Raw genomic sequence first — 15,840 nt, forward strand, 5'->3', positions numbered from 1 at the left:
GATCTGCAGATACTAATAATAAAAAGATGAGTGCCACACTCATGTGGCGTGGAACTGCCACATTACGTCATCTTATCATGATATTGTTCAGTTTATATGCGAAATTGATTCTATTGAGGAGCTAGCTTTATGTGAAACGTTTTTGGGTGAGGATAGTCTTCTCTCGTTCTATAGTTGTCAAAGGTATTGTTTGGAATCAAAAAACCGTTCACGAATGGACAGAGGTGGCCTGGCGTTTCTAGTAAAGGACTCTATACAGTACTAGGTCCGTGGTGATCTTGTGGCTTGGCTAGAGGGTGAGTTTGTATCTGTAATATGTTGCTTCAACCACATATTTTTCTACTTTGACCGAAGTTGACCAAATAATATAAATAACTGAGACAGTCACAGTACCAAGAACAAATCTATGAAACTCTTGTGGTTTTTTATTCACAATAAAGATCGTTGACTTCCCTAAATGTGATTCTATCCCATTTTCTACGGCTATATTGAGAAAAAGGGGGGATATGATCCCAGGGGACTAGTCATTTTTGAAACTTAGTTGTCTTTTATCTTTGAAAGCATTGAGAGTTTGCGGGATGACTATAAAATTTGACTGAAAAAATAATAAAATTGTGTTGGCAAAATTCCAATCAAAGCAGGTAAAACCACCCGAAACTTGCAGAGCTGCCAATCAAATGGCATTTCTTTTGTGGTGAATTTTGGCATTTTCCTAGCAGGTATACTAAAACTTTTTAAGGACTTGTTTTTGCTCAATTTTAAAAAGACAATTCTGATTTATTTAACGAAAAAATAAGATACACATTTTCTAATAATAGAAGTCTCAGTAAAACTGAATGTTGCTATCTCTGGCACAAAACAGGCGAAATTACGAGGTTTTTCTAAGATTCCAGGGAAAGTAGGTGTCAGCTTCTAGTTTTCTGCCGTTTATGAAGATTGCTTATCTACAAGTTATGGCAACACTGCCCAATCAATTCTAAACAGTTTAGCCACACAAACTAAAAAAAATTATAATGGATAAGTTAGGCTGATTCTCTATGGTATTGAATCCCCTTGATAGTAACGTTGAATTTTGGAAACAATCAAAAGTAGGTGTTATTTAGATATAATATTGGAAGGTTCGTCGGGGTAGGTGCAGGGTATTGTGAAGATTTTCTGGAATGATTTGTTTTAGTGTTTTGTCAGTCTATGTTGTCATTGTATTCTTTTTTTGCTTGTTTATTGTGTGTCACAATAGCCCAAAAGGGCTTTCGTGTGAATAAATCTATCCGTCTATCTATCTAAAAAGTGTGCCTTGTAGAACAAAAACATTTACCTGAATTACCAACTGTTGATCTAAAAAAGTCATGGCCATCTTTACCAATTGGAGCATTTTTTTCGCTAGTAATTGAGGCCAAATCATCTAAGTTTTCTTTAGACACAGTTTCTCTCTTGGTCCGAATCGTCAAGTCTACAAATTCAATCTGTTCTCGTCCAAAACCACCATTGTTATATGCTGGTAATTCATATCCTGAAAAGAAAGAAAAATTCTACAATTGTCAAGGAACTTGCTTGTGCTTATGCTATGCATAAGCAATCCAAGAGCCAGATTACAACTTCTTTAGCCAGAATACAACTCCTTTAGCCAGAATACAACCTTCGCCAAAATATAGCCATGTCACCTAGTACAGAAGCCTTTAAGGTAGCTGTCAACAGAAATTGGTGCAGCAAGCCACAGCGCACAGTTATATCACCAGAATATAGCCATGTCATCTAGTACTGAAGCCTTTAAGTTGGCTGTCAACAGAGATTGGTGCAACAAGCCACGGCACACAGTTAAATCGCCAGAATATAGGCATGTCACCTAGTACTGAAATCTTTAAGTTAGCTGTCAGCAGAGATTGGTGCAACAAGCCACAGTGCATGGTTATATCGCCAGAATATAGGCATGTCACCTAGTACTGAAGTCTTTAAGTTAGCTGTCAGCAGAGATTGGTGCAGCAGGCCACAGCGCACAGTTATGTCACCAGAATATAGCCATGTCATCTAGTACTGAAGCCTTTAAGTTGGCTGTCAATAGAGATTGGTGCAGCAAGCCACGGTGTACAGTTAAATCGCCAGAATATAGGCATCTCACCTAGTACTGAAGCCTTTAAGTTAGCTGTAAGCAGAGATTGGTGCAACAAGCCACAGCGCACAGTTATATCGCCAGAATATAGGCATGTCACCTAGTACTGAAGCCTTTAAGTTAGCTGTCAGCAGAGATTGGTGCAACAAGCCACAGCGCACATTTATATCGCCAGAATATAGCCATGTCACCTAGTACTGAAGCCTCGTCACCAAGTACTTCAGTACTGAAGTTAGCTGTCAGCAGAGATTGGTGCAATAAGCCACAGCGCACAGTTATATCGCCAGAATATAGCCAAGTCACCTAGTACTGAAGCCTTTAAGCTAGCTAACAACAATGATTGCCACAGCAAGCCACGGCGCACAGTTATATCACCAGAATATAGCCATGACATCTAGTAATGAAGCCTTTAAGTTGGCTGTCAACAGAGATTGGTGCAGCAAGCCACGGTGCACAGTTAAATCGCCAGAATATAGGCATGTCACCTAGTACTGAAGTCTTTAAGTTAGCTGTCAGCAGTTAGCTGTCAACAGAGATTGGTGCAACAAGCCACAGCGCACAGTTATATAGCCAGAATATAGCCATGTCACCTAGTACTGAAGCCTTTAAGTTAGCTGTCAGCAGAGATTGGTGCAACAAGCCATAGCGCACAGTTATATCGCCAGAATATAGCCATGTCACCTAGTACTGAAGCCTTTAAGCTAGCTAACAACAATGATTGCCACAGCAAGCCATGGCGCACAGTTTGGGATGCACCCAATGAGCTGAATCACCATCACAAAAACAGTTGCAAATTTTAAAAAAGTGGCAAACTCAAAAATTTACAGTAAACAGATTGCAAAGACTTATTGGATATACTTGGCATATGAAAAAACGAATAAACAAAAAGAGGAGGAAAATAAAATACAAACAACCATGTCTAAGTAAAAATAAAAGTAAGTGTACAACATAAGTAGGCCTAAGCATATAAGTAAGCATACAAGTAAAAATAATTATTTTGATTCTGCATAAATCTTCTATGCTTTTGAATATCTAGATCATTTAGTTGCTTTTGATGAGACCATCTTGGAGTCCATACTAAATGTTTTACCACAATTTTTAAGTAATCAGCTAAAAAAAAAAAAACAAGAGCTAATAGCTCATATGGCACTTGTGACGAGGCAAGAAGAGCTAAGAGCCAAGAGATCATATGGTATGAGCTCTAACGAAATTCTATGAATCAATAGATGGATTTAAAAGGAAAATAAGAGGCTTAATGCCGGTCAGGATTTAAAATAAGAGCTCTGAGTCATGATGTCCTTCTAAATATCAAAATTCATTAAGATCCGATCACCCACTCGTAAGTTATCAATACATAACTTTTTCTAATTTTTCCTCTCCCTTTAGCCCCCCAGATGGTCGAATCTGGGAAAACGACTTTATCAAGTCAATTTGCGCAGCTCCCAGACCCGCCTACCAATTTTCACCGTCCTAGCACGTCCAGAAGCATCAAACTCGCCAAATCACTGAACCCCCCCAAAAAAAACAACCCCCCCAAACAGAGCAAATCCAGTACAGTTCCATCAATCACGTATCAAGGACATTTCCTTATTCTATCCACCAAGCTTCATCCCGAGTCCTCCACTCCAAGTGTTTTCCAAGATTTTCCCCTCCAACTCCCCCCAATGTCAAAAGATCTGGTCGGGATTTGAAATAAGAGCTCTGAGACATGAATTCCTTCTAAATATCAAATTTCATTAAGATCCGATCATCTATTTGTAAGATAAAAATACCCCAATTTTCACGTTTTCCAAGAATTCCGGTTTCCCCCTCCAACTCCCCCCAATGTCACAGATTCTGGTCGGAATTTAAAATTAGAGCTTTAAAGCACAAGATCCTTCTAAATATCAAGTTTCATTAAGCTCTGGTCACCCTTTCGTATATTACAAATACCTCAATTTTCAAAATTACCCCCCCCCCCTCCAACTACCTCAAAGAGAGCGGATCCGTCCTGGTTATGTCAGTCACGTATCTTAGACAGGTTTTTATTCTTCCCATCCAGTTTCATCCTGATCTCACTGCTTTAAGTATTTTCTAAGATTACTGGCCCCTCCCAACTCCCCCCCCCCAAATGTCACCAGATCCGGTTGGGATTTAACATAAGAGCTCTGAGACACAATATCCTTCTAACTATCAAATTTCATTGAGATCCGATCACCCGTTTGTAAGTTAAAAATACCTCGTTTTTTCTAATTTTTCAGAATTACCCCCCAACTACCCCAAAGAGAGCGGATCCGTTCCGGTTATGTCAATCATGTATCTAGGACTTGTGCTTATTTTCCCCACCAAGTTTCATCACGATCCCTCCACTCTAAGTGTTTTCCAAGTTTTAGGTTTCCCCCTCCCAACTCCCCCCCAATGTCAACATATCCGGTCAGGATTTAAAATAAGAGCTTCGAGACACGATATCCTTCTAAATATTAAATTTCATTGAGATCAAATCACCCATTCGTAAGTTAAAAATACCTAATTTTTTCTAATTTTTCAGAATTAACCCCCCCCCCCCCCAAATACCTCGAAGAGAGCGGATCCATTCCGGTTATGTCAATCATGTATCTAGGAATTGTGCTTATTTTTCCCACCAAGTTTCATCCCGATCCCTCCACTCTAAGTGTTTCCAAAGATTTTAGGTTTCCCCTCCCATATCCCCCCCAATGTCACCAGATCCGGTCGAGATTTAAAATAACAGCTCTGTGACAAGACATCCTTCCAAACATCTAATTTCATTAAGATCTGATCAACCGTTCGTAAGTTAAAAATACTTCAATTTTTCTATTCTTTTCGAATTAACGGGCCCCCCACTCCCCCCCCCCCAGATGGTCAAATCAGAAAAACGACTATTTCAATTTTAATCTGGTCCGGTCCCTGATACGCCTGCCAAGTTTCATCGTCCTAGCTTACCTGGAAGTGCCTAAAGTAGCAAAACTGGAACCAACAGACCAACAGAATTTGCGATTGCTATATGTAACCTGGTTAATACCAAGTGCCATAAAAAAATAGATAAAGGCATCGATTTAAATTGAGAAATTTTCAAAAACCGTAGTTACGATGTTCTAATAAAAGGAGACTCTGCACACATTCCTCTAAAAAAAAAATAATAAAATAAAAAATCAGACACATCCAATGACAGACACCATCTGTAGGCTATCCATGGAAAGAATTCATTCCCCATTTAATTTCTTCAATAGTCTTTTCATTTGTGTCTAGTTTGTCAATCCATTTTTTACTTTTGTAGGGTTATTTCCAAAGGATGTTTTTTTATAGTACATATGTATATGTTTTGTTTAAGTACTGAATACAGCTTAGTAGAGGTCATTCCTCTACTAAGAAAAATTACTCTCATTTGATTTGTCTTTTTGTTTCTTCATGTTTTTTTTTATAGAATTAAATTTTAAAAAAACGGTTTTTTTTCATCTGAAAGTAAGTAGGAACATTCAAACTTAAAACGAACAGAAATTATTACACATATAAGGGGGCTGCCCCCTCCTTAACAGCTCGCTCTTTACGCTAAAGTTTTTTAGTACTTTTAAAAAGGTTTACTGTTGTAATTAAACGACCATTGTGTTTCAGGAGTCATCTTTAAAGAATTGGAACAAAATTCCGACTTTAGCGCAAAGAGCGAGGTGTTGAAGAGAGGGCAGTCCCCTTCCTATACGTAAATATTTCTGTTCGTTTTAAGTTTTAACGTTGTATCTTACTTTCAGTTGAAAAAACTTGTTTTTTTTATTTAATTTCTGATCATTTTTAAATAATACCAGGAAATATGGACACACCAGGGCCAGATGGACCTTAAAGACCCTGCTTCTGGGGCTGTGTGTGTGTCTGTGGGGAGGGGGGGAGGTCATGTTATATCCAAAGACATAGCTATTGGGCCTATCAACTATGATGAACAAAACATCTAACTCAAATTTTGAATGGACGATTTTGGAAAAAAAGAGGCGAGAGGAGGCCTAGTTGCCCTCCAACCTTTTTGGTCACTTAAAAAGCGCACTAGAACTTTTAATTTCCGTTCGAATGAGCCATCTCACGATGTCCTAGGACCAATGGGTCGATACGATCACCCTTGGGAAAAACAAAAAACAAGCAACAAATAAATAAATAAACATAAATCCATGACATCTCTTCTGGCAAAAAATACAAAATTCCACAGTTTTGCAGATAAGAGCTTGAAAGGTCTACAGTAGGGTTCTCTGATACGCTGAATAGCCCAAAAAAGCTATTACAGCATCCAGTAAATGATGTTATTGCAGTAGCTGATAAAAAATGAAAGAATTGCAATTCAATTCTGAAATCAGTAAAAATAATAATAATAACAAAGATGTTCAAGTCATATGCATATTACTATTAGAAGGGCTGGATTTCAATCTTTCGATGGCCTCTAGACAAACATAATCAGGAGCAAGATGCAGCTACAGTCTTGCAGATTCAGAGCAGCAACTACCTCCTCAGCTTTCATGCCAATTTTTATTAACATTTAAGTATATTTATCAAGCAACGACAAAAAATCTTCAAAATTATAGTCCATAAATTTATAACAGCAAATAAACTTCCAGTAGGCTCCCCCATCCCCTGCTTCTTTCCAAAATGTTGTATCTACCACCAAGTAAATGAAAAAATCCTTTAAACAACCAATTTTTGTTATTGCAATGTTTAACTACTTATTCTAAATTCAGTTCAGTTCACTTCATTTATAAATCAAATACATTTAAGTTATATGCAAGTACCCGCCCAAAGAAAGATACAAAAAGCACTTGCGACTGGGCAGGTACATAAAACTCAGTATCTACCTAAAAATTCACGACAAAAAAAAAATAAGAAAAAAATAAAATAATAATAATAATAATAACTAATAAAAACCAATCTCTCTTCAACTCGTCAATAACAATAATTAATTTCATAATAACAAACAGAAAAGACTGAAAAAAAGAAAATAAATAAATAAAAAACTATGAAACATCTTTTTAATTCATTTTTAAATAGCCCCAGTGCTCAGCCGCCCAAATGCACAAAATAGAATTAATAGAACTCAACACAACCATAGTGAAAAGCCAAACAACCATATTTTTTGAACCAACAACATTAGAATATTTAAAGTGAAACTTCAAAAGCTTAAAAGAAGAGACTTCACTTACAAGTAATAAACCTCTATGAATTTATGTGTCCTTAATTTTATTTATTTATTTATTTATTAATACCAAATACGGTAAGCTTTCAAGCTTGTCGCAATAAATATAATAAATAGAAGTTATGACAACATAATACACAACATACTACACAACATAATACATAATACAACTGACAACATAGTACACACATATAAATCGATGAAAATAACGACTACAACAAACACTGACACATAATACTATAAATTATTTAAAAATGATTTACTTTGAAAATTTGTTTCTGCTAGTCTTGTTTTGAATTTATTTATGTCGTCTGTTAGAAATGTTTTAGGTGGAAGGTCATTCCATGGCTTCCACACCCTGCTGTAAAATGAATGTTGGCCTATTTTCCTTTTTGAAAGTGAGGGGTACAATTTATGTGGGTGTTATGCTGATAAGAAACTTTTATTCCTGGTCCAACTCTCATGGAGGGTCAAAAGAAAGGATCCATCAATCATCCAATCAAGACTGTCAATCATCCATCAATCATCCTGGTGATTTTGCATAGATTGCAGCTCAGTGGTTATTGTAACCTTACCAATCAGTTTCAAATTACCAGGGTATAGAGAAGGTAAGGTTTGATACATACATATGTACAGCAATGTGATCCTGACTGACAAACTTCAAAAGGAAACTTTAAGTACTACCCATCATCATACAAGAGGACACTCCAAGAAGCTGTCAAAGTTAAGCTTCCAATCAAATATACTTCTCAAGGAGTGTCATAAACCACTGGAATGAACTAGCCCAGAGACAAGGAACTGATATCAGGCAATTAAAAGAATTAACAAAAGAGTAATTAACCAATTAGTTTCAAATTATCAGAGTATAGAGAAGGTAAGGTTTGATACAGACATATGTAGAGCAATGTGATCCTGACTTACAAACTTCAAAAGGAAAACTTTAAGTACTACCCATCATCATACAAGAGGACACTCCAAGAAGCTGTCAAAGTTAAGCTTCCAATCAAAAATCCATCAAATATACTTCTCAAGGAGTGTCATAAACCACTGGAATGAACTAGCCCAGAGACAAGGAACTGATATCAGGCAATTAAAAGAATTAACAAAAGAGTAATTAACCAATTAGTTTCAAATTATCAGAGTATAGAGAAGGTAAGGTTTGATACAGACATATGTAGAGCAATGTGATCCTGACTTACAAACTTCAAAAAGAAAACTTTCAATACTACCCATCATCATACAAGAGGACACTCCAAGAAGCTGTCAAAGTTAAGCTTCCAATCAAAAATCCATCAAATATACTTCTCAAGGAGTGTCATAAACCACTGGAATGAACTAGCCCAGAGACAAGGAACTGATATCAGGCAATTAAAATAATTAACAAAAGAGTAATTAACCAATTAGTTTCAAATTATCAGAGTATAGAGAAGGTAAGGTTGGATACAGACATATGTAGAGCAATGTGATCCTGACTTACAAACTTCAAAAGGAAAACTTTCAGTACTACCCATCATCATACAAGAGGACACTCCAAGAAGCTGTCAAAGTTAAGCTTCCAATCAAAAATCCATCAAATATACTTCTCAAGGAGTGTCATAAACCACTGGAATGAACTAGCCCAGAGACAAGGAACTGATATCAGGGAATTAAAAGAATTAACAAAAGAGTAATTAACCAATCAGTTTCAAATTATCAGAGTATAGAGAAGGTAAGGTTTGATACAGATATATGTAGAGCAATGTGATCCTGACTTACAAACTTCAAAAGGAAAACTTTCAGTACTACCCATCATCATACAAGAGGACACTCCAAGAAGCTGTCAAAGTTAAGCTTCCAATCAAAAATCCATCAAATATACTTCTCAAGGAGTGTCATAAACCATTGGAATGAACTAGCCCAGAGACAAGGAACTGATATCAGGCAATTAAAAGAATTAACAAAAGAGCTTTAAACTTTGTTAAAGAGAGAAAGATTTTGTACAAAAAAGTTACAGTAACAAATCATACAAGAATTATGGCAGCCATATTAGCAGATTAATATACCACACACAGCACGTTTTCAGTGTTTTCTCAACTAGCACCTAGCAAGGAGCAAACCATCTTTGACACTATTAGGCTCTTTGAACATTTTTGGCTCTTTACTAGAATTAGTACAAGAAAGAAGATAAAGAGACTCATCATTGATACACAGACTAAAATATAATTTTCTTGGGTTTTCAAAAGGAGAAAACTTTTATTCAAAGATTTAGAACATGATGATTTGAATTTTACACTTTTCCTTTTGATCAATCTCTATTTTCAAGGATAAACAGAAATGGCACAAAATATAGTTGTTTGTGAAAATTCATTTTTCTTTACTCTATCAAGATGAATTTATTAAAAAATCTTGTGGACATGATAATTTTACCCTCAAGCAAGCCTTTTAAAAACTATCTACCCTACTATATAATTGTTTCGCTTTTTCTATTTACATATTTGATATGAAGTCCCAATTGTCTTAATGAGAGTTTTATACCAAGTTTTGCTGTTTTTTTTTTCAAAGTATGCAGGAAATTCCTGAGTGTAGAAACTGGCAATGTTGCTGAGAAAAAAGCACCTATGGTATCTGATGCTTTGTCACTTTGATTCAATTCAGTTCAATTTATTAATATAATATGCTTAACAAATAAAATACACTGGTCACCACAGAGAGACAGAGCTCATGATTGTGGTGACCCCATCAATATTTGTAACATAAACAGTATTAGTTGAAGATCCAATACCCAAGTCCACAGCCCACCACACAAAGCAGAAAGACAAAATAAAAATCACAATAACAAAACAATCAAACAAACGTGCACAGAGAATGACATCATGAGCAATCAGAGACAATGAATTAAAAAAAAAAAAAATGATTTATATATATTATAAAGATTGATTTATAAAGACTGTGAACTTGTCTTTTAAGGGTCTTTGAAATGCATGGAACACATAAAAGAAAACAGAATCCTTCTCCCAGTAGGCCTATCAGTTTATATTTAACTATCCTACTTAATCTGCCAATATTTTGCCACTAGATTTTAGCTTAAAACAATTCTTGAAAATAAGCAATGTTGATAATTTATCACTAAAAGAGAAATACCAAATTTAATATGAACTGTAGGCTAATAATATTAATTATCCACTTTTACTTTATTTTTTTTTATTTTTAATGAACTTGGGAGATGCTACACTGTAAGAAGCACTAGCAATTTTCAATCTCTATTTTTCAAAGCCAATTTTCAAACACCTTTGTATTTATAATCCCTGAAGAAACCATTTGTTTCTATTTCAATAGCTATCACCTTACTAGCATCAGGGTATAAGAGCATAGCAGTCCTACCCAATGTGATCTTCTTCAATTTTAATATAGAGGGCTAAGAACCACAAGGTTGCAGCTATTGCTGCAACCATGGTATACATAATTAAGGGGAATGATTCATTGATATGACTAAACAAATGATACAATTAGTTAAATTTGGTCATTTTCTTGGCAGAATTCAAGGGATTACTACCCATCATTTTTCAAGCATTAAAATCTGCCCAACACTGCCCAAAACACCCTTTCTAAGTGAAATGATTTCTAGAACCATGCATTTATTAATTCTTATCTTTGTCAGGTAAACTGGTTTTAGCAAGCTTGACACTAACATAGGTATATAAGCTGTATCTGAAATAAGAGATAAAGGTATCATCTTCAAGGGTCTGTAAAGGGCTTACAATTGAATTTTTGATGAAAATGAATGTCAAAATTGTACAAGATGAAATTCTACAGGTAAATTTGTTTCTTTGCTATCTAAATACTCTGTTAATGTAACTATTTGGTAAAGCTTTTTATTAAGAGAATATTCAGATAGCCAAGAAACTAACCTAACGTTGGAATCAAGTTTCATCCTGAATCCAAATGTGACATTCATTTCTCTTGCAAAATCTTTCTAATCTTACTTAAATACATAGCTTATATCATATATTTCATATGCATTAATTGATTCTCAATTTTGCCACCATCAATTCAATTAAGGGACAAACTAGTTTTACCAACAGTGGGGCTATTGCATGAATGATGCTACAGCTATATCTAAAATAAAAGAAAAAAGGAGAAATATGGAGTTCATATAATTGACCTATGCATAAAGTGAACATACCACTCAATGCCATTATTCATACTCTTTCTGGTTACTACAACTGCTTTTCTTGCAAATCTAATTTTCAGCTTCTTTAGACCCTTGAAAAATGATAATTTCATTATAAGATTTATTTAAAGCTATATAATCAGTTAACATTGATTTGTTACAATTGAGTCACATAAAACTATTCAAAACATCCATTTTTCTATCCACCATGTTTCTTCTGTCAGTTTTGATATTTTTGACTTAAAGGTGAAATGGTAGTTTTTAAGCAGCCTAACAGAATAAGAAGAAAACATGGCAGAATTGTTTTGAATATTTTTTTATTTAACTTAATTTTGACAAATCAACATTTGTGAATTGTACAAACTTATACAAAATGGATTTATAATGGAATATTAAGTTTGAAACAAATGTTTTAACCCATTTTTATATGCAAAAATATAGAGAAAAATTATTTTCAAGGGTCCTAAAAGGGCTTAAAATTGAATTTACAAGAAAAGCAATTATTGTATTCAGAATGAGCATAAAAAATGGCACCAAGTGATATGTTCACTTCATTTATAGGTCAATTGTATGAACTACTCTATATCATCTCTATATCTGGCATCATCCCTGAGGGTATAAAGACCTTAAAATTGAATTTGGAACAGAAATTTAATATCATATTTGGATTCAGGATGAATTTCTGATCCTAGAAGTAAGTTTTTTCTTAGCTATCAAACAGTTCATGGTAACAAACTCCACAATCCCTCGCTCTTTACATTAAAGTTTGACTCTTTGCCACAATTCTACTTTTTAAAACAATTAAAAGCTTTAGCGTAAAGAGTGAGGGATTGTGGAGGGGACAACTCATTTCATATACAGAGTAATTTCTGTTTGTTTTAAGTTTTAATGTCACTCCTTACTTTCAGCTAAAAAAATTAGTTTTTTTTTATTTAATCTGAATCAAGGATAGACTGGCCTAACCTTCTATGATTGGATAGAATTCTAGTTTAGCTACTTTTTGCTATCTTGGAAAGGGTTTAGTGCAGGAAAAATTAAACTTTCAGGGATGAGTCTACAAACTTAAGAATGTCCTGGGAATGTTGGCTATTTTGAAGTACCTATCTCCACTTCTTCTTCTCTCTGGAGGGCCCTGACCTCTGATGACCTTTGAAATCTTTGTGTTATAAAAGTGAAACCTTAAAAAATAGATCTTATGGTTAAATGAAGATCAAACAAACTGTTTAACAATCTTTGTTTGAAGATCAAACAAAGCTTCACAACTTTGCTCATGTCCAATTTATGAAGTTTCAAAGATATGTAAATATATTTCCCAAATTAAAAAAAAAAACCATTGATATGGCTTAAAATTCTACCCAAATAACAAAAATTGCATTTTTAGCACTAAAGCCAGAGAAAATGAACTTAGAAATCAGAAGAGGGTTAATGTAGCCTAGGCTAGTAACTTGGCAATACCTTCCCAGAGTATGTTTTTGGCCTGGATTCATTACTGAAGATTCCATTTTCCTAATCTAGCCCCTTTCCAAGAAAGAAAAAAGTAGCTAAACTTGAATTTTACCAAGGATTGCCCCAAGCTATGGTGACTGTATGCAGTAACCTTGGGTAAAAGATGTCTTTTTGGGAAATACCACTTTTCTTTGGCATTAAGGAAAAATAGAGATGGGTTTTTAGACCATCTCTATTTTACTACAATAGTTTTTGAATGCTGACTCCTCTTGACAAAATCTATTTTAGTTTGATGAATCCTCTAGGATAAGGGGACACAGTAAGAAGTTGTCCTGGAAGAGGGCAGATACCAGAGTCCACAACCACTACTTCTCTAATAGAGTGATTACCTATTGGGACAATCTTCCTAATACTGATGTAACTGCTCTCTCTCTGTTGATGCCTTTAAGATCACTGTTCACAAGATTAGGTCCATTCAGCCATCAAAGACAGAGTGGGATACAATTGGGTCAATGGCTCCCTTTCATCAATAGCCAGACTATACATGATTTTTTCCTTTTTTTCCTTATATATGCTGAACAATGTAATTTAAAGAAATTTAAGGTAATGATGCAATGGGAGGTGGTAACAGCCCAATTCTTGCTGAAATTTTCTCTAGTAATTTTGCAGCATAAATTAAAATGTGGTTAAAATTCTAGTTTAGTGACTTCTTTCTATCTTGCAAAGGGGTTAGGTTAGGAAAATGAAAATTTCATGGATGGGTCTACAGGCTAAAGTATGTCCTGGGAAGGTATTTTGAAGTACCCACCTCAAGTCCTTCTCCCTCTAGAGGATCCTGACCTTTGATGACCTTTAAAAATATGTGTGTTATAAAAGTGAAACCTTGCAAAATAGATCTTCTGTAATAGTTTAGAAACAAATTTGGGCTATGTATTTGCACATCAGGGGGCTGGGGGTAAAGCATAGCATATATTAAATATGTAAACTAACCATTGCTGTATTTTTTTTTATGTGTTGGTGCCTTTGCACTGGTGATTTCTCTTCTCATTAAAATTTGATGTGCACGAACACATAAAAAAAAAAAAAGAATACAGCAATGGTTAGGTTACATATTTAATATATGCTATGCTTTACCCCCACCCCCCTGATGTGCAAATATATAGCCCAAATTTGTTTCTAAACTATTACAGATTTGTAATGACCCCATATCTGATTCATTTTTAAGAGGTCAAGAGGTCAAAAAGTGCTTAAATCTGAATTTCCAGTAGAAGCAATTATTATATTTGTTAAGAGCATTAAAAAAGGCATCAAGTGGTATATTCACTTTATATGAAAGCCAGTAATACTGTTTGCTCTAATTTTACCCTAAATTGTTGTCAGCTTCACAACTTTGCTCAATCCTAATTTATAAGGTTTTAAAGATATGCAAATAAATTTCATAAATTTTGAAAAAACATTGATATGGCTCAGAATTCTACTAAAATAACAAGAATTGCATTTTCAGAACTTAAGGCAGAGAAAAAGCAACTGGTAACTGAAAATTAAGGTAAATATTGTTTTGTCAAAATTTCAAGAGTTGTATAGACTTGTCATGTAGGCAAATTTCAGGGCCCTCTAGAGGGATAAAGAGTGGAGGTGGGTACTTTACCTTCCCGGGATATACTTTAGCCTGTAGACCCATCCCCAAAAGTTTCATTTTCCTAACCTAACCCCTTTCCAAGATTGCAAGAGGTCACTAAACTAGAATTTTACCAGATTTTTAACTATTAATTAATATAAACAATTATTCTCAATTTCTTTTTGGTAACAAGGTTTGAGGGTTTTAGTTTTACATAATTTTGTTCAATCAGATACTGATTTTTCACCCAATAAGCTATAAAAAAAAAGTAGAGAAAAACATGAAAGCATTATTAGTAAAACTCGAGGTATACTAAAAAAACATATAGTTATAAAAGCAGAATATTTACCATTCACACAAAAGATAAAAAGAATGAAAACTCCAAAGTTAGGCAACAAGTACATCTCTGGCAAATTTCCTTTCACTTCTTCTTCAGATGAGCCTGGCGAAGGTGAAATCATAAGATAAAGGATGTTTCAGAGGCGAATCAATCACAGAGGGGAAGGACACCTTCCACCATGATTAAAAAAAAGTTAGAAACTGAATTTAAAAAGAAATCAGCTGTAAGTAAGGAACAACGTTAAAACTCAAAGCAAACAGAATTATTCTATATCTTATATGAGGAGGGCTCTCTTTCAAGGATTCTCTTTTACGATCCATGCTCATTACGCTCAAGTTTGACTTTTTGTTAAAACTTTTTTAAGAAAGACTGCTTGGAAATAACGGCTATTGAATTTGAGTAAGAAATATTTTTAAGAGCTTTAATGCTTTAAAATAAAAACGAAGGATTGAGTAGGGCCAGTCTACCTTATATAAGGAACATTTTTCTGTTCGTTTTGAGCTTTAACATGTTTTTTTTTACTTAATTTAATTGAGGTTGACTGAGCAGTGGTAGGAATAGTCATGGTAAAGGTGTTCAATATAGGATTTTCTGAAGAGAAGTGTTAGATGTGGTATTGGAATCGAAGTATAAGCTGTAGTTGTAGCAACAGCAAAAGCAAAACTAAATGCTTTTAGTAGCGCTAAAGCTTGGAATGATTCAACGTTAAAAATTAACTATTGTATCAAAATTTTGACTGACGAATTCAGAAGATTTGAGCTGGGCTTATTAGGAGTTCCAGAAACTCCAATCCCGGGGGAGGGAAGCATGATATCAGTTGATACATAACTTTTTTACTGTGGTAGGAAGGATAGGGTACATAGACAGGCAGTAGGGCTTGCAATGAATAAGGAAGCTACGAAGTCTAGTTTCGGCTGAGATTGTAATAATAATAAAATTCTAATCGTTCATTTTATAACTAAAAGGCTCAGGGTATCAGTTATAGTAGTATATGCCCCTGTATAAATGACTGACG

The 15,840-nt window shown here is 34.8% G+C and overlaps 1 protein-coding gene across 1 annotated transcript in view; it reads right to left on the reverse strand.

The window, feature by feature from the left end:
• Positions 1 to 14,917, reverse strand: part of LOC136039173 (plexin domain-containing protein 2-like) — a 70,500-nt gene extending 55,583 nt beyond the window's left edge. The window contains exons 1-2 of the mRNA XM_065722688.1: positions 14,835 to 14,917; positions 1,316 to 1,510 (exon numbers count right to left, since the gene is read on the reverse strand). Of these exons, the coding sequence (XP_065578760.1) occupies positions 1,316 to 1,510; positions 14,835 to 14,889 (250 nt within the window). The 5' untranslated portion in view covers positions 14,890 to 14,917. The remainder of the gene's footprint in view (positions 1 to 1,315; positions 1,511 to 14,834) is intronic.
• Between the last annotated feature and the right edge of the window lie 923 nt (positions 14,918 to 15,840).

Source organism: Artemia franciscana, chromosome 19 (genome assembly GCF_032884065.1).
Source record: "Artemia franciscana chromosome 19, ASM3288406v1, whole genome shotgun sequence".
In the NCBI taxonomy this organism is placed as follows: domain Eukaryota; kingdom Metazoa; phylum Arthropoda; class Branchiopoda; order Anostraca; family Artemiidae; genus Artemia; species Artemia franciscana.